General features: G+C 45.0%; 1 protein-coding gene across 4 annotated transcripts in view; it reads right to left on the bottom strand.

Annotated features, from left to right (window-relative positions):
- The window catches only part of ABCG2 (ATP binding cassette subfamily G member 2 (JR blood group)), a 143,720-nt gene that overhangs the window by 40,512 nt on the left and 79,635 nt on the right, over positions 1–23,573 (bottom strand). For 2 of the 4 annotated variants that reach the window (XM_066574097.1, XM_066574098.1), the window contains one exon: positions 22,790–23,001. In XM_066574097.1, coding sequence (XP_066430194.1) covers positions 22,790–23,001 — 212 coding nt within the window. Of the gene's footprint in view, positions 1–12,956; positions 13,108–22,745; positions 23,002–23,573 lie in introns of those variants that run through there. The other 2 variants (XM_066574100.1, XM_066574099.1) reach the window with 2 other exon arrangements.

A 23,573-nucleotide genomic window follows, 5' to 3' on the forward strand; every position in this document is an offset into this window, starting at 1 on the left:
GGCATCTCGCCGTCACAAGGGACCCACGGAGACTCAGGAACCAGGGTGAAGGGGACCTCTTGACTAGACCAGGTAAGAACCCGGGTTCTATGGAATGAGACCTGCTGATAGAATAAGTGGCGTTACAGCAAATGTGAGAATTTGACCGCCTCTCAAAAAGGGACACCCGAGTAATTCTGATGAATAAAACAATGTTCCCTAAAGGTTGGCAAGGGCGGAATGCCCTAGGTAACTCTGGAGTGGCTCTGATAGACATATTTGTCCACCTAATTCTGAGTGGTCTGTTGGTAAAATATGTGTTGCGGTTTGTTTGTCTGCTGTGCACAGCATTTCTGTATTTGTTGTACATCTGAAAATTCCTGTGTGTGGAGATTCCCTTATGTGAATGGTAACAACTATATGGAAGCAAGATAGCAGAGCTGGGGTCTAGTAACAAATTTACATATGACTTCCTGTTTAGGACGCTTTTTGTTGGTTGTACCATCAACTTTTTTATCATAATACTTAAGCCTTTGGCTTGATGATTGAGTGCAGGGGTGTATTGACTTAATCCCTACTGAGTACTTTAAAAAAAAAAATCCCATTGTGTCCCTTAGCTGTTTTTATCCCAAATTCATAGCTAAAGGGTAAAAAAGGGGTTGCAATCAGTCTAAACATGCTCCTTTGCAATGTATGCTTAAGAATATTAAGAAGGTATATGACGGGGACTGTAAGGTTATGCAAGATATCAATGGCAATTTCTTTATATAAATGGTTGGTCCCATATAGTTAGAATCAGTATTATTGTATCTTGTCACCACCAGAAGTGTGGATGGTGACAACATACAGGCTGCTTGACAGCCTGGGCATGCCCCCAGTTTTTAATTGGCTGCAGGACTGCCTCCCCCTGCTCGGGCTCTCAGGTCCTAGCACTCACTAAGAGCGGCTTTCATGACGGCACAGCGGACTCTTGCACTGCTAACCTCAACTCCCCTCCAGCCTTTCACCCACCACACCCTCGCTCTCCCTCACTGTCACCCAGTGCTGTCCCCGGAGTGTCACTCAGCGCTGTCCCCTAACCCTCCAGCCTTCCTCTACAGCCTCCCCCCAGCGTTCCCCTCCCTCACTGTCATCCAGTGCTGTCCTGTGCAGTCTTACTGCAGTGTCCCCGCTCCCCCCAGCCTTCCCCACAGCCTCCCTATCCCCCTTCCTCACTTCCACCCAGCGATGTGCTGTGCAGTTACCGATGAAGCGCTGACGCAATTCCCTCAGTTTTCTGCCGTGGCTTTCTAGTCCCATGTGCTGCCAGTGCAGGGAGGCTCCATCCAAACCCTGTCAAACCCCTAGCTTCCGGTGGTGACAAGATACAATAATACCATTAGAATTTGTCCTCCTTGGGTTAAAAGATACATAGAACAGGACAGTCTTAATATGGCAGCAAGAGCAGAAGCTAGTAATAGTCTTAAGGGGAAGGTTTTGGTTTCAAATGAGTAAATTCATCCATCAAATTACACTGCTCTGTATTCACAACAGTCACCTAGTACCCTCGATGGTCAAGCCGAGGCAGCTCAGGCTGAAACCCCAAGACAATAGACCATGGCCGAAGCTCAGAGGCAGGGGAGGGCATTAGAAGAAGCATGGTAGAAAGAGAATAAAGAGAAGCCGATTTATAGATCCTCCATTTGCTACTGGCTCCCAATTTAATCCCATCTACAACAGTTCCTCGTTCCCTTAAGGGAAGCAATCACAGCAAGTAAGGGGACAGGACTTTGGTATATGTTCCTTTAAGTAGTTCAGATTTACTGAACTGGTAGAATAGTGTCTGAAATACTGCAAGGACCGGATGAAAGCCCTGATGCATATTACGGCAGACTGCGTGAAGCTTTCAGGATATTTACTCCAGTCATCCTTGAAGCCCCTGAAAATCAGAGGATGGTTAACACAATCTTTGTTACGCAGACAGCGGGGGACAGACGTAGAAAATTACAGAAGGCTTTGCAGGCATAAATGCTAACACAATGGTTGGAAATACAAAAGCAATAATGTACAAACGGTGCGCTAAACTTAATGAATGTGCCTATATTAGTACAACCAAGAAAAGAGGCATATAAACTGCAGCAGGATGGAGTACCAAAAAGCAATTTAGCCATAATAAAAAATACAAAAAAAAAGTGGCAGTAAAGATAAAACAACAAAATATGTCATGTCTCATCTACCTGACTCTATTCATTGACATGTATAACCTGTACTGTATCTGCAAGTGTTTGCCTTCTTTAGTTTGTCCCTTCTGGTTCTCTGTACCCCCCTGTGTTGCATAACTCCTCCTTTTCCTCCTGCTAGGGAGTTTCCTGTCTATAGCCTATGTGTTAGGTCTCTACTCTGTGCTTTGGCTCATCATCATTCTTTTTACCTACTGCTGAATGTGCATTCTACAAGATTTCCACCTAAATAAACCCTGGAATCTTCTCACATGCCTCTGCAGTCGAGTTGGATGCTGTCTGACAACATATACCTGGTGTGAGTACTGGTTCATAACTACAAGAGAAGTTACTTCAGCCGATACGCCCGCAGCCATGTTATTGAGTCAGAATAGTAAAAAGAATGTATAAATACAGCCAGACACTGCTGTAAAGACTCCTCCAGTAGCTCCACATACAATCACAGCTGCAGCTCATAATCTCCCACCAAGTTGTCACTCTCCTCAGTGTTACCTCCATCCTGTGTGCTGCATCATGGCTGAAGGACACTCTGAGGCACAAGCTAGCATGGACCCTAGTCTGCAGTCTAGTGAGAGAGACAGGCGCTCTAATAAGCCAACCTGGAAGGTTAGAGAGAACCTTGAAAGTCTCAAGCAGGAACTTTCCTTTGACATTTTAAAACTGTGGGAAACATTACTAAGTCATGTCTCCAACATTCAGCAGAGTCTGTCTTCACTCCATGTGTCACCACTAGAGGGAGCCCTGCAACAGCTTCGTGCAACGTACGAACATTATAATATAAAAGTCCAGGAGTACGAAAACACTTTGAGAAAATTAAACACAGAGGATTCCATAGAGGAATTGCAAAGCTTCCAACATCTCAGTGTAGAAAGAGACGGCTTAGTACGCGACATTAAGTCTAAGACAGAAGCGAGAATTGCGCTACTTCAGAAGGTGTCATCTCACATTTCTGACTCTACCAGGCACTCCAAGCGTACATCTAGGTCACGATCTTCAAAGCAATCCACCCTCAGTGAGCAGCTTTTAAAAGCACGCGTAGAAGCGGAAGCGACTAAGATACAGGCCGTCTTTGCGCAGAAGAAAGCGGAAGTGGAAGCTGCACATAAGAAAGCAGAAGCAGAAATGGAAGCTGCACATAGAAAAGCGGAAATAGAGGCTCTGGAGAAACAATGTGAACATGCTACAGCCGTAGCAAGGTTAAGAGTTTTAGAACAAGCCACGAGTCAGAGCGAAAGAGACAGCATTGACTTCAGCGGACTGGATGCAGAGGAACCTCTCGAGCGTACAAGAGACTATATACTAAGCCAATGCTTCAATTCCCCATCTGCCACAAACATTCCAGACAAAACAGATGTCTCTCCAGAGCGACAGGCCGCACATTATTCCACAGCACCAGGCATGCAAAGTCAGCACAGAACTCCGCTCGTTCCTCACACCAACCTTCCGTCCTATATGGAGCACCTAGGCTCTGCACCCCAGCAAGCTCAATATACGGGTATTCATGGACAATTCAAAATACCAGCGGTTCTCCAAACCTCTAGCAATTACATGGTTCCATATCCACATGTCACCAAACCTATGGACTTCAAACCAGCTCCCAGGCTGAACACCCTGACAGCTCCATATGTACCTACGTCTCTCACGCAAAACACCACAAACGATGTGATTAGTACCACTCAACCAATTTCACACCTGAAGTCAGAGAAAACCGACATGTCAGAGTTTGTAAAATACATGGTACGTCGTGAGCTCACCAAGACAGGACTGATAAGGTTCGACGACCAGCCCGAGAATTACAGAGGCTGGAAATGTGCCTTCAGAACTGCAACTCACGATCTCGGCATTACTGCTTCGGAAGAACTAGATCTACTGATCCGGTGGCTTGGCCCACAGTCTACAGAACGAGTAAAGAGACTCAGATCGGGGGGCGGAGCCTGGCCGGAGATGTAGAAAGTCGCACCTCAGTGTAGCTCCTGAAAGACCCGACAATCCCATCCTGAAAACGGGACCCAGAGACAGCGAAAAGCAGCCAAACAGCAGCGGAGGCACAGCAGCAAGCTCCGGAGGTGAAACGAGTGACAGCAGCAATAATGGTGCGAGGCAAGGAGCGGGGAAAAGCAGAAGAAGCCGGCGGCCGGCAGAGGCAAGATGGCGCCGGCGGGAGGGAGCCGAGAACGCTCATACCGCGGCTCAGTGTGAATAGTGCAGACACTGCACGCAAACTGGCAAGGTATGCCAGGGAAGAGGGAGGCAGTAAAGAAGTCCCCATAAGCCCCAAGCAACAAAAGGGAGACACAGGGGAGCAGGAGAGTTTGCAGAGAAGCACGGAGATGGTGGGGGCAGGAGGGGAGGAGGAAGTCACCGTCACAGCATACACAGAAAGAGAGAGAGACAAGGAGAGGGCAGACAAAGTAAATACACTAACGGAGCCTGTTAAATACAGCAAAGATAAAGCCAAACAAAGCAGTCCACATGCTGTACAAGACTCTGCTGGAAACAGGCAAGAAGCCATAAATCATGCCCACAACACCAACCACAATAATAATGATGCAAACAGTGCCAACACAAAAAAACATCACGCAAGAGACAGCATGAACAGTACAAGCAGCCCAGACATCTGCATGCACAGCGCAAAATATGCAAACACATCAGACAGCCCTACACGAGACACCTATCAAAGTACAGAAGATGCTGCCAAAAAAGACCAAAGACAGGAGGGCGATAGATGCGCCAGAGAACCTACACTGAAAGAAATCTTCAGCGAAATTACTAAAGGCAATGCGTCACTGAACAACCTTAACATGCAGATGGGGGCGATGCAAAGTAATGTAAACCTGCTACGGCAAGATATGAGGAAAATATCACAGCGTCTGATAGAAACTGAACAACGTATAAGCGACGTAGAAGACGCAATACAGCCGATGCAACGAGACGTGGGAAAAAACCTGCACGACATACAATACCTACAGAACAAGGTAGATGACTTAGAAAATAGGTCAAGAAGGAACAACGTGAGAATTGTGGGCCTCCCAGAAAAGACGGAAGGAAGAAACGCAGCAGAATTCTTCGAAACATGGCTGCCCGAATTGTTCGGAAGAAACACCCTAACTGCGATGTTTGCAGTCGAAAGAGCCCACCGCGTGCCGGCACGACCCCTCCCCCCGGGGGCTCCCGCCAGACCGATACTCATAAAAGTGCTGCACTATAGAGACCGTGACACCATACTCCAAAAGGCCCGCGAAAAGGGTGAAGTTCAATACAACGGCGCGAAAATCTCCTTTTATCCAGACTTCTCTACGGAAATACAAAAGAAGCGAGCAACATTTATAGAAATAAAAAGACGGCTGCGAAACCTACAAGTGCCCTATGGGATGTTGTACCCGGCTAAACTGAGAGTGGCGGCGCTGGGTACGACACAATTCTTCGAAAACCCAAAAGACGCAGGTCACTGGATAGATCAAAATGAAGAACAGATCCGGAGGGGAAGATCGCCGCGCAAGTCACCATGAAGAGGCTGCACCCAAAGTAATGTTCACACAAAGGGAACCGAAAATTTTTTGAAAGGAGCTCCTGGGACGACAGGATGCATCGCGTAGGAGAATGGAGGACTGGTACCCCGATCCGATGAGACAACGGATCAGTGAGTTATGTGTTGGGGATGTTTGTTGTTTGGTCTCTCTCTCGCATAGTTGGGAAATACTAGATAGTATACAGTTAAAAGGGATAAGGTTAAACGATAGAAAAATGGTTCAGGGAGGGATAAGGGGAAGAAATGTTAATGTAATTGTACGGTTGAATAGTATACTGCAAATAACGAAAATCTGCATTGCAAAGGTGAATAAATGTATGTATTGGCGGATGTGGGGGGCCAAACCAAAATGTTGCTGGAGAGGCCCATTGCGGAGAACAAATAGTAGTACACATACACATATACGGGTAGACATGGGGGAGACACAAATATTGAGACGGGGGTCCTCCCAGTGCGACTCACTCACAAAAACAAAAAGGGGTGGTAACACACAGAAAATAATCCTGCGAAAAACAAAAAACCCAAAAAATGAGTAGTAAGATCAGGGTCGTATCGTGGAACGTGAGAGGTATGAGCGACCAGACAAAACGATCAGCAATACTGAAAGTCATTAAGGAACAAGGCCCGGCTATTATATGTATGCAGGAGACGCACCTATCAAAAGAAAATACGGACACACTCAAAATAGGAGGGATGGGACAGAGCTTCCACTCCATACACACCAGGTACTCCAGGGGGGTTAGCATAGTGGTTCACAGAAATATACCGTTTAAATGCCTATCACGAAAAATCGATCCGGAAGGCCGCTTCATATGCCTACACTGCAGAATATACAATTATACATGCATTATAGCTTCAGTATATATCCCGCCACCATACAATAACACGACAATGCGGCAAGTTATAGGATTCATAGCAGACAAACCGGACATCCCAGTCCTTATCATAGGTGACTTTAATTCGGTCATTAACCCTACACAGGACAGACTAAGGGCAGGAAGCGTAAACGAAGAAAGGAACCTAACACCATTAGGTAAACTAATAAAAGAAATATCATTAATAGATATATGGAGAACACGGCACCCCACACATAAACAATATTCCTGCTACTCATCCACACACCAATGTTTATCTAGAATAGACCTAGCGGTAGGGAATATCCAGATATATAGAGATATAACCCGGATAGAATATCTGCCAAGAATGGTATCTGATCATTCCATACTACGCCTGGACATACAACATTGCAACACCGATAGTCACTCCCAAAAGAGATGGAATCTGAACTCGCACTGGTTAAATATATTAAACAAGGAAATAGTGAAAACGACACTAGAGGAATATTTTACACTAAATAAGGGTACCACAAGTATGACGGTCTGCTGGGAGGCCATGAAGGCATATATGAGGGGGGTATACATACAACAAATCACGCAGGCGAAAAAGGGGCATAGAGATAGAGGACAAAAAATACGTGACAAACTAAAAGAATCGGAAGAAAACTATATAAAAGAGAAAACAATAACAGCACTCAACCTATGGAAACAAGCTCAAGAGGCCCTTAATAATTACGTACTAGACACGGCGGCAATTAAAAACGGGTTCCGAAAACAGACATATTACGAGGAGGGAGAAAAAACGGGACATATGCTGGCAGTTATTGCCCGAGCACAAACCAGCCCCACGTATATCATTGAATTAAAAGACACACAAGGCGAGATTGTCAGGGATACAACAGCCATAAGAGAGACTGCACGTGAATTCTACTCCTCTTTGTACTCCTCGAAACTGGAAAAAACGGGAGAACAAATCGAGGAATACTTAGCGGACATAGGAACACGTAAATTGTCGGAGGAACAGAGAGAGTTCCTTGATGCACCAATAGACTTGGAGGAGATGCAGGAGGCGGTAAAAGACATGCAAAATAACAAGGCCCCAGGGGAGGATGGTTTCCCAATAGAATTTTATAAACAACACGCAGACACCTTACTACCACAACTTCTAGAGACATGGGTGGGGGCGGAGAAGGAAGGGGAACTGCCACAAACAATGCGAAAAGCAAAAATAATAATTCTGCTAAAACCAGAAAAAGACCCCCTGTCGATGGATTCGTATAGACCAATATCGCTGTTAAACGCGGACGTCAAAATTATAGCAAAAGTTCTGGCAAAGCGGCTAACACAAGTGGCATCCACCCTGGTGCACCCAGACCAGAGTGGATTTATACCAGCAAGATCAACGGCAACGAATATCCGTAGGGTATTTCTAAACCTACAAATACCCGTAGATAACACCGGAGATAGAACCATATGCTCATTAGACGCGGCCAAGGCGTTCGATAGCGTCGAGTGGCAATACTTGTGGAAGGTATTAGAAAAAATGGGCTGTGGCTCAATATTTGTGCAACGGGTAAAACTTCTATATGCTGGAGCGGAGGCGGATGTGACCATTAACGGGGGGTCCTCAGAAGCCTTCCCACTACATAGAGGGACAAGACAAGGGTGCCCACTATCGCCACTGCTGTTTGCGCTTGCAATAGAGCCCCTGGCATGCAAAATTCGAGCACATCAGGAAATAGTGGGATTCAGAAGAGGAAATATAGAGGAAAAAATCGCTCTATACGCGGACGACATGTTATTATTCTTAGGGGATGGGGAAAAATCCTTGGAAACCGCGATGCTAGCAATAAAAGAATTTGGAGCCTTCTCGGGACTCACCATCAATTGGACGAAATCCGAAATACTACCGGTAGATACCCCAGGTATGCAAATTGCTAATAGAGAACTAACCCTGAAATGCACCCCAATAATTAAATACCTGGGAGTTAAAATTACGAAAAATGTCAGCGAATACGGGAAAATAAACCTAGAACCACTTATGGAAAAATGGAAACAAAAACTTCACATATGGCGGAAACTACCCATGTCAATCATAGGAAGAGTGAATCTAATAAAAATGATATGGATGCCCCAACTGCTATATCTAATACACAATTCCCCACACTGGATAACACAAAAATTCTTCCACAAGGTCAAGGGATTATTTAGAGAGCTCATATGGGGAGGGAAGACACCCAGGATAAAATTGGAACTATTATGCAACTCAAAAGAAAAGGGAGGATTAGCTTTGCCCAACCCGTTCTCGTATTTCGTGGCCTCACAGCTGCAGCATCTCAGGGGATGGGAGACAGAAGAGACACAAGATGCTAGTTTTAGAATTCTTAAAAATTTTTTCAGGGGGTCACACCTGCTCGAAACCCTGGAACGTGGAGCGTTTAAAAAAAACGGTCAAAACGCCCCCACACTAACAATGACACATAAAATATGGTGGAAGACCAGAAATATGTTCAATATAAAAAGCTGCACCCAGCATACCCCCATATGGAATAACCCACACCTGCCAGAAATCAACAAGCCAAGAGGCTTCCAAGAGTGGAAAGACAGGGGAGTCAGGAGAATGGATCAGATACTGGAGGGGGGGGGGGAACTAAAAACCCTTGAGCAGATAAGACAGAATTACAGCATCCCCAATAGTGACTTTTACAAATATTTGCAGCTTAGACACGCTATACAAGCGGAAAAAAACTCGACAGAAATAGCAGTGACAACTAATATAGTAGCGGACATAATAGGAAAAGCCACCACCACAACAGGGAAAATATCTGTACTATATTCCCACATACAGGACACGGTTAATGCACGAAACCCGATACTAACAAAAGCAAAATGGGAAGCAGACTTGGGACCCATTGAGGAGTCGCACTGGGAGGAAATACTGCAAATGACACCCCAGTTATCTCTGAGTGAGTCACACAGAGTCTCACAAATATTCCTAATACACAGAGTGTACCGCACCCCGGCCTTCTTACACAATATAGGAATGAGAACCTCCCCGATATGTGTAAGGTGCAAAACCCACACGGCGGACCTAATCCACATGCTATGGCGTTGTCCGAAATTGCATAGATATTGGGTGGGAATAAGAAATGCAATAAACGCAGCATTTGGCATACGTATGGACTTTACACCATACGTGTGCATCCTGGGATACATACAAGACCTAGCGTTGGATGACCATGAAAAACTAGCGGTAGCTAGACTACTGTATATAGCCAGAAAAACAATAGCCCAACGTTGGTTGGATGAAGAACCACCCACGCTGGGAGAATTCAAAAACAAGGTCAACCAAATTTTACCGTGGGAAAGGAGCATATATACTAAACGCAAGGTCAGCCAAAAATATCAGGACATTTGGCTGAGATGGATACACGCCCAGAGTAACAGTGCTGGACCAAATGCATAAGTGGAGTGGTGAGCCGTGTGGGGAAGCACCAGTAAATCGAGGATCTAATAGGACATAACAAAGCATGTAATTGATATATACAGAGTTTATTAGGAAATGTAGAATAACTTACAGACTCGCTACATAATAAAATAAAGCGGTAAGGATCAACGAGATAGGATGGGAAGGGAGGGATGGGAGAGAGAGAGACCAGACAAGGGGCAAAGGATATGGCGCCGCCCCGTGTATGTAACAAAAAAAAATAACCCTGAACCAGTAAAAGAAAACAGCAAGAGGACAAGCAACAAAAAGACCAAAGAAGAAAACAAACAAGCAATACAAGAACTGTTACTATTGGCTATGATAAAGCACATTGTTTAATTAGAGACAGTTCTACCCAAAGAACTGAACACTGAGAGAGAGATCTTAGGGGGGGAGGGAGAGGGGGAGGGGGGAGGGAAGGGGGGGGGAACCAAAGTTATGTAAGAAATGTTTTAATAATATGTAAAAGGTGAAAAAAGTTTAATAAAAAAACACTTTAATTAAAAAAAAAAAGAGACTCAGATCTGTCCACATTGAAAATCCAGCAGCAGGCCTTGCAGCCGCTTGGGAGAGACTGGAGAGAACCTATGGTAGTCCTGAAGCAAAAGAAAATGCTCTGTTCAAACATCTGCAAGCCTTTCCAAGGATATCTGGTAAAGACAATCAGAAATTCCCAGAGCTCTGTGACTTACTGCTAGAGCTACAGCTGGCCAAGGGAGACACTCACCTACCTGGCCTCAGTTACCTGGATACTGCTCGTGGAGTAAACCCAATCGTGTCAAAGCTGCCATACAACCTTCAAGAGAAGTGGACCGCTCTGGGGTCAAGATATAAGAGAGAAAATCAAGTCTCTTTTCCTCCATTTTCCTACTTCTGTGAGTTCATCAAAAACATTGCAGAATCCAAGAACGATCTAAGCTTTTCCTACGAGGAATCCAATCCCGTTCCACATCCATTCAAGTCTGACAACCCACGCATCGACTACAAAGGCCGCAGAGGTCCAGTGTCAGTAAAAAAGACTGATATTTTTCCCTCTACTTTGTCAGCTTCACAGGGAGTCAGTTACAAGAGCAATCAAGATGAAAAGGTTGAAAACCCTAATCGCCTGTGTCCCTTACATAAGAAGCCTCATCCCCTCAAGAAGTGCATCGGCTTCGAGAAGAAACCACTCCAAGAATGCAAGGAGCTTCTAAAGAAGCTTGGGGTATGTTTCAGATGTTGCGCTTCTACTGAACACATTGCTAAAGACTGTAAAAATGCCATCAAATGCACTGAGTGTGGTTGTGAGGATCACGTACAAGCTCTTCACCCATCTCAAACTAGTACTGCACCAGCTATGAGTTTCCCTACCCCACCAACGTATGGCGGGGAGAACACAGATCAAGCAGCAAGTCCTACCACTGTATCTTCTTCATGCACAGAAGTCTGTGGAGAAGGCATTTGCGACCAGTCCTGTGCAAGGATATGCCTAGTCGATGTGTACCCCCAGGGTCAACCAGAAAGGACTATGAAGGTGTACACCATCCTCGATGACCAGAGCAATCGAACACTTGTAAGGTCAGAACTCTTTGATTTGTTTAACATAAAGGGAGATGTTTACCCATACACCTTGGGTACATGTAGAGGAGTGACAGAGGTCTTGGGGAGAAGAGCCAGTGGACTTGTAGTAGCCTCTCTTAAGGGCAATCTTGAGATACCCCTGCCCACACTTGTTGAATGTAATCAGATACCATCCAATAGGGGAGAGATCCCTACACCAGAGGCCGCTTTCCATCATCCCCACCTAAGGCCTATAGCTAACGAAATACCAGCCCTTGACAAGAGCACAGAGATCCTACTTCTGCTGGGTAGAGACATTCTTAGGGTGCACAAAATACGTCAGCAAATTAATGGACCTCATGATGCACCATTTGCCCAGCGCCTTGACTTAGGATGGGTCATCATAGGCAATGTCTGTATAGACAAGATGAAAAAGCCAACCAAGATTTCCTCATTTAAAACACACATCTTGCCAAATGGTCGTGGTACTTATTTTCATCCATGCCCACACCATTATCGGGTGAAGGAGAGACTGACTAACAGTAAGTGGCACCATGACCAACAAGACAGTACAAACACTTTCCTTTGGGATGACAGTCTTGGATCAACAGTGTTCAATACAACAAGTGACGATAACAAGTTGGCACCTGCTAGAGAAGACATTGAATTTCTCAAGGTCATGGAAAGGGAATTCACCCAAGATGACTCCAATAGCTGGGTAGCTCCCTTACCCTTCCGTTCTCCAAGAGTAAAGCTACCTAACAATAGGCAGCAAGCTACCACTAGATTCTCCTCTCTGAAACGCACTCTTGAGAGAAAACCAGTAATGGAAAAACATTTCGTAGACTTCATGCAGAAGGTATTCGATAGAGACCATGCAGAACCTGCACCACCGGTAAGGGAAGGAGAAGAATGCTGGTACCTTCCGTCCTTTGGCGTGTATCACCCCCGCAAGCCTGAACAAATCAGAGTTGTGTTCGATTCCAGTGCTCAGCATGAAGGTGTCTCTCTCAACAACCTTCTCCTCACAGGCCCTAACCTAAACAACAGCCTCATGGGCGTTCTAATTCGCTTCAGACAAGAACCCGTTGCGGTCATGGCTGACATCCAGCAGATGTTCCATTGCTTCATAGTTAAGGAAGATGACAGAAACTATCTCAGGTTCTTATGGCACAAGGACAATGATGTCAGCAAAGAAGTCATAGATTACCGGATGAAGGTACATGTCTTTGGCAACAGTCCATCACCCGCTGTAGCAATCTATGGACTGAGAAGGACAGCCCAAGAAGGTGAGAAGGAGCACGGATCGGATGCTCGGCAATTCGTCGAGAAGAACTTCTACGTAGACAATGGACTTAAATCCTTACCCACAAGCGCATAGGCGATTGATCTCCTCACCAGAACCAAGGAAATGCTGTCTGTCGCGAACCTTAGGCTTCACAAGATTACCTCCAACAGCAAGGAAGTAATGAAGGCCTTTCCATCTGATGATCATGCAATCAACTTGCGGGACCTTGACCTCAGCTCTGAGGTTCTTCCTATACAACGCAGCCTAGGATTGCTCTGGAATATCGAACAAGATACATTTATATTTCAAGTATTAGCTTGCGACAAACCTTTTACCAAGCGTGGAGTTTTGTCGGTCGTGAACAGTTTTTATGATCCTCTCGGGTTCATAGCCCCCATCACTATTCAGGGCAAGATACTTCTGAGACAGCTTACTACTGAGAATATGGATTGGGACGCTCCCTTACCTGTCGAGAAACAACAAAGGTGGGAAAAATGGAAAAGGTCCTTGAAAGTATTAGAACAACTCCAAGTACCGCGCTGTTATGCTCCCAGTTCTCTTTCAGCTGCTGTCAAAAGGGAAATACACATCTTCTCTGATGCATCAATGGAAGCCATAGCCGCAGTGACCTATCTGAAGATCTCAGGAGCCAACAATGAGCTACACTGTGGATTCGTACTAGGTAAGGGCAAACTAACCCCAAAACCTGCGCATTCCATACCAAGACTTGAACTCTGTGCAGCCGTGCTAGCAGTAGAGATTGCCGAAGTGATAAGGGATGAAATGGATGTCACATTTGATTCATTCACCTTTTACACAGACAGTAAGGTTGTTCTCGGTTATATACACAACCAAACAAAACAATTCTACGTGTATGTAGGACACCGAGTAGAAAGGATCAGAAGTTTCTCCACCCCTAACCAGTGGCATTACATCCCCACAGAACTTAATCCAGCCGACCAGGGAACAAGAGCCGCACCAACATCAAATCTGCTAGACCACATATGGTCTTCACCTCCAAGTTTTCTATACGAAGATCCTTGTTTGTTACCTACCAATGCCATCTATGATCTGGTGGAACCCGCATCTGACAAGGAAATCAGAGCCCTAAGTTCTACACTCTACACTTCTGTAACTTCTAAGGTAAAGCTGAAGTCACATCGCTTTGAACGTTTCTCGACATGGAGATCTCTCGTGCAAGCTATTGGCAGACTAATTCACATTGCTCAGTGTTTTGCAAAGAACGCATCGTCAAAGTGTAGTGGTTGGCATATGTGTAAAGCACACCCTACAGTCACAGAATTTGAACTTGCTGAACAAATCATCATCCAGTGTACACAACAAGAGGTGTATCACTCAGAGATAGACAATATCTCGAAGGGCATCAGTCCGCTCAAGAGCAGCGCACTCTATAAACTCAACCCAGTAGTTGACCACCACAAATTGCTGTGAGTGGGTGGTCGGATAGAGAAATCCGATCTATGCAATAAAGAACAGAACCCTATCATCATACCAGGTGGGCATTATATCGCTACCTTGCTAATCTGACACCACCATGATCAAGTGCATCACCAAGGCAGACAGTTCACTGAAGGTGCCATCAGGTCAGCCGGTTTATGGATCGTAGGAATGAAGAGAAGCATTTCCTCCGTACTCCATAAATGTGTCAAGTGTCACAAGCTAAGGGGAAGACAACAACAACAGCAAATGGCGAACCTACCAGCAGATCGATTAAGTACCGATCCCCCCTTTACTTACGTTGGTGTGGATGTCTTTGGTCCGTAGTCACACGAAGGACGCGTGGTGGCGCCACAAATAGCAAAAGATGGGCTGTGCTGTTCACCTGTCTTAGCATTCGTGCAGTACATATTGAAGTGATTGAGTCTATGGATTCTTCCTGTTTTATCAATGCTCTTAGAAGATTCTTCTCCATTCGTGGACCAGTCAAACAGCTGAGGTCCGACTGTGGGTCTAACTTCGTAGGAGCCTGCAAGGAACTACAACTAGGCAACTTCTTGCTCAACAATGGATGTACCTGGGTATTTAACCCTCCGCATTCATCTCATATGGGAGGAGCTTGGGAGCGCATGATTGGCGTTACAAGAAGAATACTTGATTCAATGTTAATGAATCACAAGTCGTCGATACTCACTCATGAAACATTGGTCACCCTTTTTGCTGAGGTTTCTGCTATCATCAATGCAAGACCACTAGTTCCGGTATCTTTAGACCCTGATTCTCCATTTATTCTTACTCCAGCCACGCTTCTCACCCAGAAAATTGGGACTGCTACTATTCCTCCAGGCAACTTTGACTGTAGTGACATTTACAGACGTCAGTGGAAACAGGTTCAACATCTCTCCAATGTATTCTGGCACCGTTGGAAGATGGAGTATCTACACACCCTCTAAGGTCGTCAGAAGTGGCAGACTCCAAAACCCAATTGGTGATCTTGTTCTTCTGAAAGACAAAGAGGTTCACCGGAACGAATGGCCCATGGGTCTCGTCACCAAGGTCATCCCTAACGACGATGGGAAAATTCGAAAAGTGGAAGTCAAAGTGACAAAAGGAGGCACTGTAAGAGTTTTCTTCCATCCAATCAGTGAACTAGTACTTCTTCTTCCAAGGAAGGAAGTCACCTAAGGAAGCTTGATTATCCTACACAGCTCATGGCGGGGAGCATATCACCGCAGACTGCAACCGAGAGAAACTGAAGAAGTCCACCTGTGGATTACCTTTGCCACAACAGTTGACTTGTTCATTTATTATTGCTGTTGCATTTGTTTGTTTGTTTTTTAGGTTGAACAAGAATTTCTGGACTTTGAAGGACATTATGTCAAAACAGTATTCAGTGAAATCTAAAGATTTCAGACGGGGAGTGTCATGTCTCATCTACCTGACTCTATTCATTGACATGTATAACCTGTATTGTATCTGTAAGTGTTTGCCTTCTTTAGTTTGTCCCTCCTGGTTCTCTGTACCCCCCTGTGTTGCATAACTCCTCCTTTTCCTCCTGCTAGGGAGTTTCCTGTCTATAGCCTGTGTGTTAGGTCTCTACTCTGTGCTTTGGCTCATCATCATTCTTTTTACCTACTGCTGAATGTGCATTCTACAAGATTTCTACCTAAATAAACCCTGGAATCTTCTCACATGCCTATGCAGTCGAGTTGGATGCTGTCTGACAACATATACCTGGTGTGAGTACTGGTTCATAACTACAAGAGAAGTTACTTCAGCCGATACGCCCGCAGCCATGTTATTGAGTCAGAATAAAATATCAATGTAAAGAAACACTCACCCAGCAGCAAGTGGAGAACGGGAGCAGAAGGCAATAACCAGCAGTAAAGAAAAAGCAGAGCGCACATGTGAGCTAAAGCTATTTCGGTTGGAGATTCTCTCTGAGGGAGAAACCAGTGTTTAGGTCTTGATACACGTTGGGGTTTTTTGGGCTTGTTTTAGCTTCCATAGTGAGGCTAGGTGACGTCAACCCCAGCCTGCAATATTTGTGTATGCAGCCGCTATCGGCTGGAGTGGCTGCAGCTCACACGTGTGCTCTGTGCTTTAGGCTTTATCCACACGGGCTACAAAATCCCGCTACAAAACATAGCAAGATTTTGTAGCCCGTGTGATTGAGGCCTTATCTTTACTGCCACGTTTTTCTTGCATTTTTTATTATTGCTATATTGCCTTTTGGTACTCCATCCTGCTGCAGTTCATATGCCTCTTTTCTTGGTTGTACTGATACAGGCACATTCATTAAATTTAGCGCACCGTTTGTACATTATTGCTTTTGCATTTCATTTATTCTGGTAGGTCGGGGTAGTGGCCTACTTATAATCGGAGGTACTTGATATATACTTTTGGTGCAGGGCTATACATACATATTCAATTGTTGGAAATAGTCACTAAAACTTTTATAAAATCGGGCTCAAGAAGGTAAAAGGGAGAGTGATAGGAAAATCAAGAAGAAAGCAGATTTGTTAACTGCAGCCCTCAAAGCCCATGGACCCCCAGCCACATTCCGTGTATCACAATAATAGAGGAAAAGGCAGGGGATGATTTGGGCGGAACCAGTGTGATCATTGTAAACAGGAGGCGCACTGGAAGAGGGAGTGTCCCAACATGCCAGGAAATCACGCTCCCAATGGGAGAAGCACTGTTCACCATGGAAGGTATCAACCACCATAGTACCAACTCCAAGAACAGCACAACCGAAGGTGGGAGAAAGAAGAAAACCCCATCAACTGGGCCACCCTCTATAGGGAGGATTGAAGATGACCGGGCTCCTATTCCCTGGGCCCCCAAGAGCCTATGGTCCGAATTAACATAGGAGGCCAACCTGTTGACTTTATGGTAGATACTGGAGCTGAGCATTCAGTGGTAACAGCCCCCCTGGTCCTCTGTCACACTGACAGGCAACTATAGTAGGGCCTACGGGGGTCAAAGCATGCCACCCTTTTCTGGTTCCACGTAAGTGTCACCTGAGCACTCGGGAAATGAGCCACCTGTTCTTGTATGTAGCCGATTCTCCAGTGTCACTCCTGGGAAGGGACATGCTGTGGAAGCTGCAAGCTCACGTCACCTTTCGCCCAACGGGAGATGCCACCCTCAAATTAGGATTCGGGGCAAGGATAATGACTGTTTGTATACCTCAACAAGAAGAATGATGCTTGTTTGTTGTACATAGATTACATGATCCTTCTGTCAGTGTTAAAGGATTTTATCTGAAAATACCGGATGTGTGGGCAGAAGATATGCCACCTGGATTAGCCCACAATATCCGGCCAGTCATGGTGGAACTAAAAGCAGATGCCGTTGCTGTATTACAAAGGCAATACCCAATTCCCTGGAAAGCTCAAAGAGGACGACTGTTGAGGCTTCTCTGGCTATCGATATAACAGTTGAGTACTGTTTGTCATGCAAAATAGCCAAGATTTGTCGGAGGTCAGTCAAATACCTAGAATTTTATATGTCTGGAGGAGAAAAAAAGATAGTTGGGCCCAGAAACAAAACAGGATGTGTGCTCCATCCCCAACCCAACAACAAGGAAGGAAGTGAGAGAATTCTTGGGAGCAGCAGGATTCTGTCGCATCTGGATACCCAACTACTCTCTGAAGGTCAAACCCCTCTATGAAGCCACTGGGAAACTGATCAACTGCAGGCCTGAAGCAATCAAAAGAGCTGTCATAGAGGCGCCAGCCCTAGGCTTACCAGACTCCCGAAAACCCTTCATTCTGTATGTCCATGAGAAGAAAGGATTGGCCATTGGTGTCCTAACTTAGATGGTAGGCTCATGGCACCGGCCTGTGGTCTATCTCTCCAAACAACTTGACATAGTGGGACAATGATGGCCACCCTGCCTGAGGGCGCTGGCAGCAACGGCTTTACTGGTAACAGAAGCAGATAAACTCACACTGGGCCAGGACCTGCTCATCAGAATGCTGCATTCAGTCTTGACTCTAATGGATGCAAAGGGTCCCCATTGGTTAACAAATAACCAAAAAGGGCCTTTGTGTGAAAAAACAAGATTAAAGCTGGAAGTTGTGCAGACATTGAATCCTGCTACTTTTATGCCTACAGCTACAGGCACACCTGAGTATGACTGTGTAGAGACTATGGAAGAAGTTTATTCCAGCAATCCAGACTTAAAAAATAATCCCTTATCCAGACCGGATGTGGAGTATTACACGGATGGTAGTAGCTATGTGGAGAACGGTGAAAGCTGCGCAGGTTATGCAGTTGTCATGTTACAGGTTGTTATTGAAGCAGAACCATTACCAAAAGGCACCTAAGCCTAGAAAGCAGAAATGACAGCCCTCATACATGCCCTATAGTTGGCAGCAGGAGTAAGAGTCAATATCTATACCGATTCCAAGTACGTTTTTCTCACTTTGCATGTCCATGGAGCACTCTACAAGGAGAAGGGACTCATTAATGCAGGAGGGAAGATCATCAAGTATGGAAAAGAGATCAGAGAACTACTGGAAGATGTGTGGGCTCCTCGAGAAGTAGCAGTCATACATTGCAATGGCCACCAGAAAAGTAACTGTGATACAGCAAGAGGCAACAGAAAAGCAGACCAAGAGGCCAAATTAGCAGCAATCAAGATCCCTTCGCCAGTAGAAGTGGAGGCTGCTTTGTTTCCATGTCCCCGTCATCATGGGATGCACAGTACTCCTCCCAGGAACAAGAATTGTTGAAGACAGAAGAAGAAGAGTTCACCCCAGGAGGGTGGTGAAGGTATCCAGATGATAGAATCTTTGTACCAGACGTATTGGCCACTACTGTTCTCCAGAGGCTTCATGAGGTTTGTATGTGGGCAGAACAGCAATGGAAGAGATGGAGGAGAGATATTTCTACATCCCCAAGTTGACCAGCATCATCAAAAGCATCATTGAAAAGTGTGTTCTCTGTGCTATAAACAATCCAAGGCAAGGGCCCAGGCTACTGCCTGGCATTCAAACAATGGGCACAGCTCTTATGGAGAACCTGATGATAGACTTTACTGAAATTCCATCATTCCAAGGATATAAAGTACCTACTAGTCATCGTGTGTACTTACTCTGGATGGGTAGAAGCCTACCCAACAAGGACTGAGAAATCAAGAGAAGTGACAAAGGCTCTCCTGAGAGATAATTCCAAGATTCAGATTACCTGCAGGCATGGGTTCAGACAATGGGACGGCTTTTGTGGCAGAGGTGGTGCAGGCAGTGTCCTGTCTGTTAGGTATTAATTGGAAGTTGCACTCAGTTCACAGACACTAAAGTAGGCTGAGAAAATGAACAGGACTCTCAAACTACAGTTAGGAAAAGGTGTCAAGAGACACATTTAAAGTGGGACAAAGTCCTGCTAGTAGCCTTACTGTGCATCAGGTACAACCCGACCAAGCGTACTGAATTATCTCCCTTTGAAATTGGGTTTCAGCGGTCAGACCCCCAGCAATAAGACAATTATCATCTACAATGCATTTGGAAAGTCTTCAGGCCCTTTTACTTTTTCCCCGTTTTGTTAGGTTGTGGCCTTGTGCAAATTTTAAAAAAGTTCTAGTTTTCCCCATCATTTTGCACTCAACGTCCCATAATGACAAAGTGAAAACAGAATGTTAGAAATCTTAGTTTTTCATTATTTAAAACTTTATATACATTTTGCATTGACAAAAAGTTTTCAGACTTTATACTTAGGTGAAGCACTTTTGGCAGTGATTACAGCCTCCAGTCTTCTTGGGTATGATGCCACAAGGTTTGCACATCTGGATTTAGGGATTTTCTGCCATTATTCTTTGCAGATCCTCTCAAGGTCTGGCAGGTTGGATGGGGGTCATCTGTGGACAGCCATTTTCAAGTCTTTCCAGAAATGTTCGATAGGGTTCAAGTCAGAGCTCTGGCTGGGCCACTCAAGGACATTCACAGAGTTGTCTTAAAGCCACTCCTGTGTTGTCTTGGCTGTGTGCTTAGGGTCATTGTCTTGATGGAAGGTGAACCTTATGGCCACTCTGCCATAAAGCCCAGATGGAGGAGGCTGCAGTGATCGTTGATCTTTTGGATGTTTCTACCATCTGCATACAGGATCTTTGGAGCTCAGTCAGAGTGACCATTGGGGTCTTGGTCAACTCTCTTACCAAGGCCCTTATCCCCAGATTACAAAGTTTGGTGGGCCGGTCAGCTCCAGGAAGTGGTTGTTCTAAATTTCTTCCATGTAAGAATTATGGAGGTCACTGTGCTCTTGGGAACTTTCAGTGCAGCAGAATTTTTTTGTAGCCTTCTTCAGATCTGAGCCTCCACACAATCCAGTCTCTGAGCTCTACAAACAGTCCATTCCTCCTCATAGCTCGGTTTTGGCTCCGATACGCCTTGTGAGCTGTGAGATCTGGTATAAACAAGGGCGTGCCTTTTAAAATGATGTTCTATCAACTAAATTTATCACAGGTGGACTCCAATCAAGGTGCAGAAATGGGAGGCCCATAGAGCTTAAAGGGGTTGTCCCGCGGCAGCAAGTGGGTCTATACACTTCTGTATGGCCATATTAATGCACTTTGTAATGTACATTGTGCATTAATTATGAGCCATACAGAAGTTATAAGAAGTTTTTCACTTACCTGCTCCGTTGCTAGCGTCCTCGTTTCCATGGAGCCGACTAATTGTCGGCGTCTAATGGCCAAATTAGCCGCGCTTGCGCAGTCCGGGTCTTCTTGTTTTCTCAATGGGGCCGCTTGTGCAGGATGCCGGCTCCGTGTAGCTCCGCCCCGTCACGTGCCGATTCCAGCCAATCAGGAGGCTGGAATCGGCAATGGACCGCACAGAAGCCCTGCGGTCCACCGAGGGAGAAGATCCCGGCGGCCATCTTCAACCGGTAAGTAAGAAGTCACCGGAGCACGGGGATTCAGGTAAGCGCTGTGCGGTTTTTTTTAAAAGTCCCTGCATCGGGGTTGTCTCGCGCCGAACGGGGGGGGGGGGGGGGGGGGGTTGGGAAAAAAACAAAACCGTTTCGGCGCGGGACAACCCCTTTAATTTCAAGTGTTAAGGCCCATTTAGACAGAATGATTATCACTCAAAAGCCGTCTTTTGAGTAATAAACTTTGCGTCTAAATACAGGGCCATCATGCACTGTTCGTACACTGTTAGCGATGAGCCTTATCAGCACTGCACGGTGATATCTCAGGGGCCGGTGCTGATAGCATTCTTTCAGCTGATATCCCGCTGGCAGTTCTCAGCAGGACACCAGCTGAAAGCTCCGAGAACAAAACAGCTGTTTGCATATACAAAACAGCTGCATTGTTCTCCGCGCTAGCGTGGCGGTGTCCCGCTCCATCTGCATTAACTCGTTAGTAGCTAATTAGCTACTTAGAGTTATACAAAGATGATCACTCAAAAATGTCACTCAGACTGTCGTTTGAGCGATCAACGTACCGTGTAAATGGGCCTTTATACTGAATACTTGTTCAAACATTCTGTTTTCAGTTTGTCATTGTGGGGTATTGAGCGCAGAATAATGGGGAATTTTTATTTATTTTTTAATTTGCACAAGGCCACTATCAAAGTACTGACAACCACTTGTCCATCTTTCTGTGTGTGACGTGTGTGTTAAATGCAGAACCTGAAAGCACCTGTGATGTCAGTTACCGGCTCTTAGCTCTGACCCCTGATCACATGGTGGTGATATCATCACACGTTCTTTATCCTTGTGCACTGAATAAGGGATTATAGGCAGACTACAGCCCCCACAAACCCCTGCGGCCTCAGTTGCTATGGATACAGCAGTACTCAGTCTTTGCAGTTGGTTGTGAGACAGCTGCACACCTGTGTGGAGACTCCAATAAATGATACCTCACACATGTCCACATACATAGCTAGCAGTGCATACTGACCAACAACATTGAAGCATAGTACTTCCCCACTATCTTCACACATCTCCTGAACATGATATTATGTCATCTCAAGTGCTAATGCCGCCAACACCAGTCCAGCCTTCATCTAATCGTCAACTGTTGTCCAGTGGTGGAACAAACAGTCGCTGTCGTGCAAATATGTCACCACAGAGGGTTGAACGTCGCCGTGAAGCTAATGCAGCTTACAAGACACAGCGACAAGCCGTGATGTCACCTCAGCCACCAGTAAATCTCGTACAGCAGATATGCGAAAGCAATGAGCAAACATGTCTCCTCAGCGATCAGAAGTTCATAAATTACATGCAACTTTATATGCGAAAGCAACATAGCAGTGCTGTGTGTGTGTGACGTGCATGTAGCATTGCGCCACCAGAAACACTGGTACTATATCATTTCCTTATAATTACTAGTAAACCTATATAACTCAAGTGTTTTAAGGAACCCCAACAAAGAGCTAAAATAAAACAATCAAAAAGTAGGTACCAATAATAAGGGATTTCTTCAGTCTTCAAGAGCCAGTGACTTACTTAACATCAGTCAGAATCTGTCTCTTCACAACCTTTCTACAGCATATCAATCCAGTCTTTATCTTGACTCTGTAGTTGACATTATGGAAGCTCAGGGTAGCACCTTGTAATGATTTCTTTGGATTATCTGACTTGCGAAGGCCATTTAGAACAGGTTCCATTTGAACCACAGTACGAGAATCCTTATCTGCCATAACAATGCGATTACCTTCCTGCAGACAGAGCAAAGCACAGATTATGAAGTGACAAAAACATGATTGTAAAGAATATACAGATTTAGCAAAGTTTAACCTGACTGTGAGAACTTTCTGGGACAAGTTATCTTATCTCAACCCATTGAAAAGTTATTGTCAGCTCATCTCGGCACAACAAAAGCCATTGCAAATATATTGAATGGTTAAAATAAATTGTGGTACAAAAAGTTATCAAATTAAACTTTGTCGCCTCTGCTGCATTCATATAGGAAAGAAAGAATTTGGACAAAACTCCAGTATGGCCATTAACGTTTGTATTCTAAAATAATTTAATCATGCAGGATATCCAAATAATTAAGTAGTACCTCACTAATGCCTTCTATGGGGGAAAGTATAAGGAACCAAATTACAAAATGGCTTAAAGTTAGATCCATTTACACGTAAATATAGGGCCTGATGAAAGTATTTTGAGGACAAGGACCATGGCCGTTTCTTTCCATTTTTTAAAGAAAACGGTAAATAGAAAGTATTAGCATCCAAACAATAGTGCCATGTCATACGATACCAACATGTAAAAAGTCTACAGAATC

This window comes from Eleutherodactylus coqui, chromosome 7 (assembly GCF_035609145.1).
Source record: "Eleutherodactylus coqui strain aEleCoq1 chromosome 7, aEleCoq1.hap1, whole genome shotgun sequence".
NCBI lineage: Eukaryota > Metazoa > Chordata > Amphibia > Anura > Eleutherodactylidae > Eleutherodactylus > Eleutherodactylus coqui.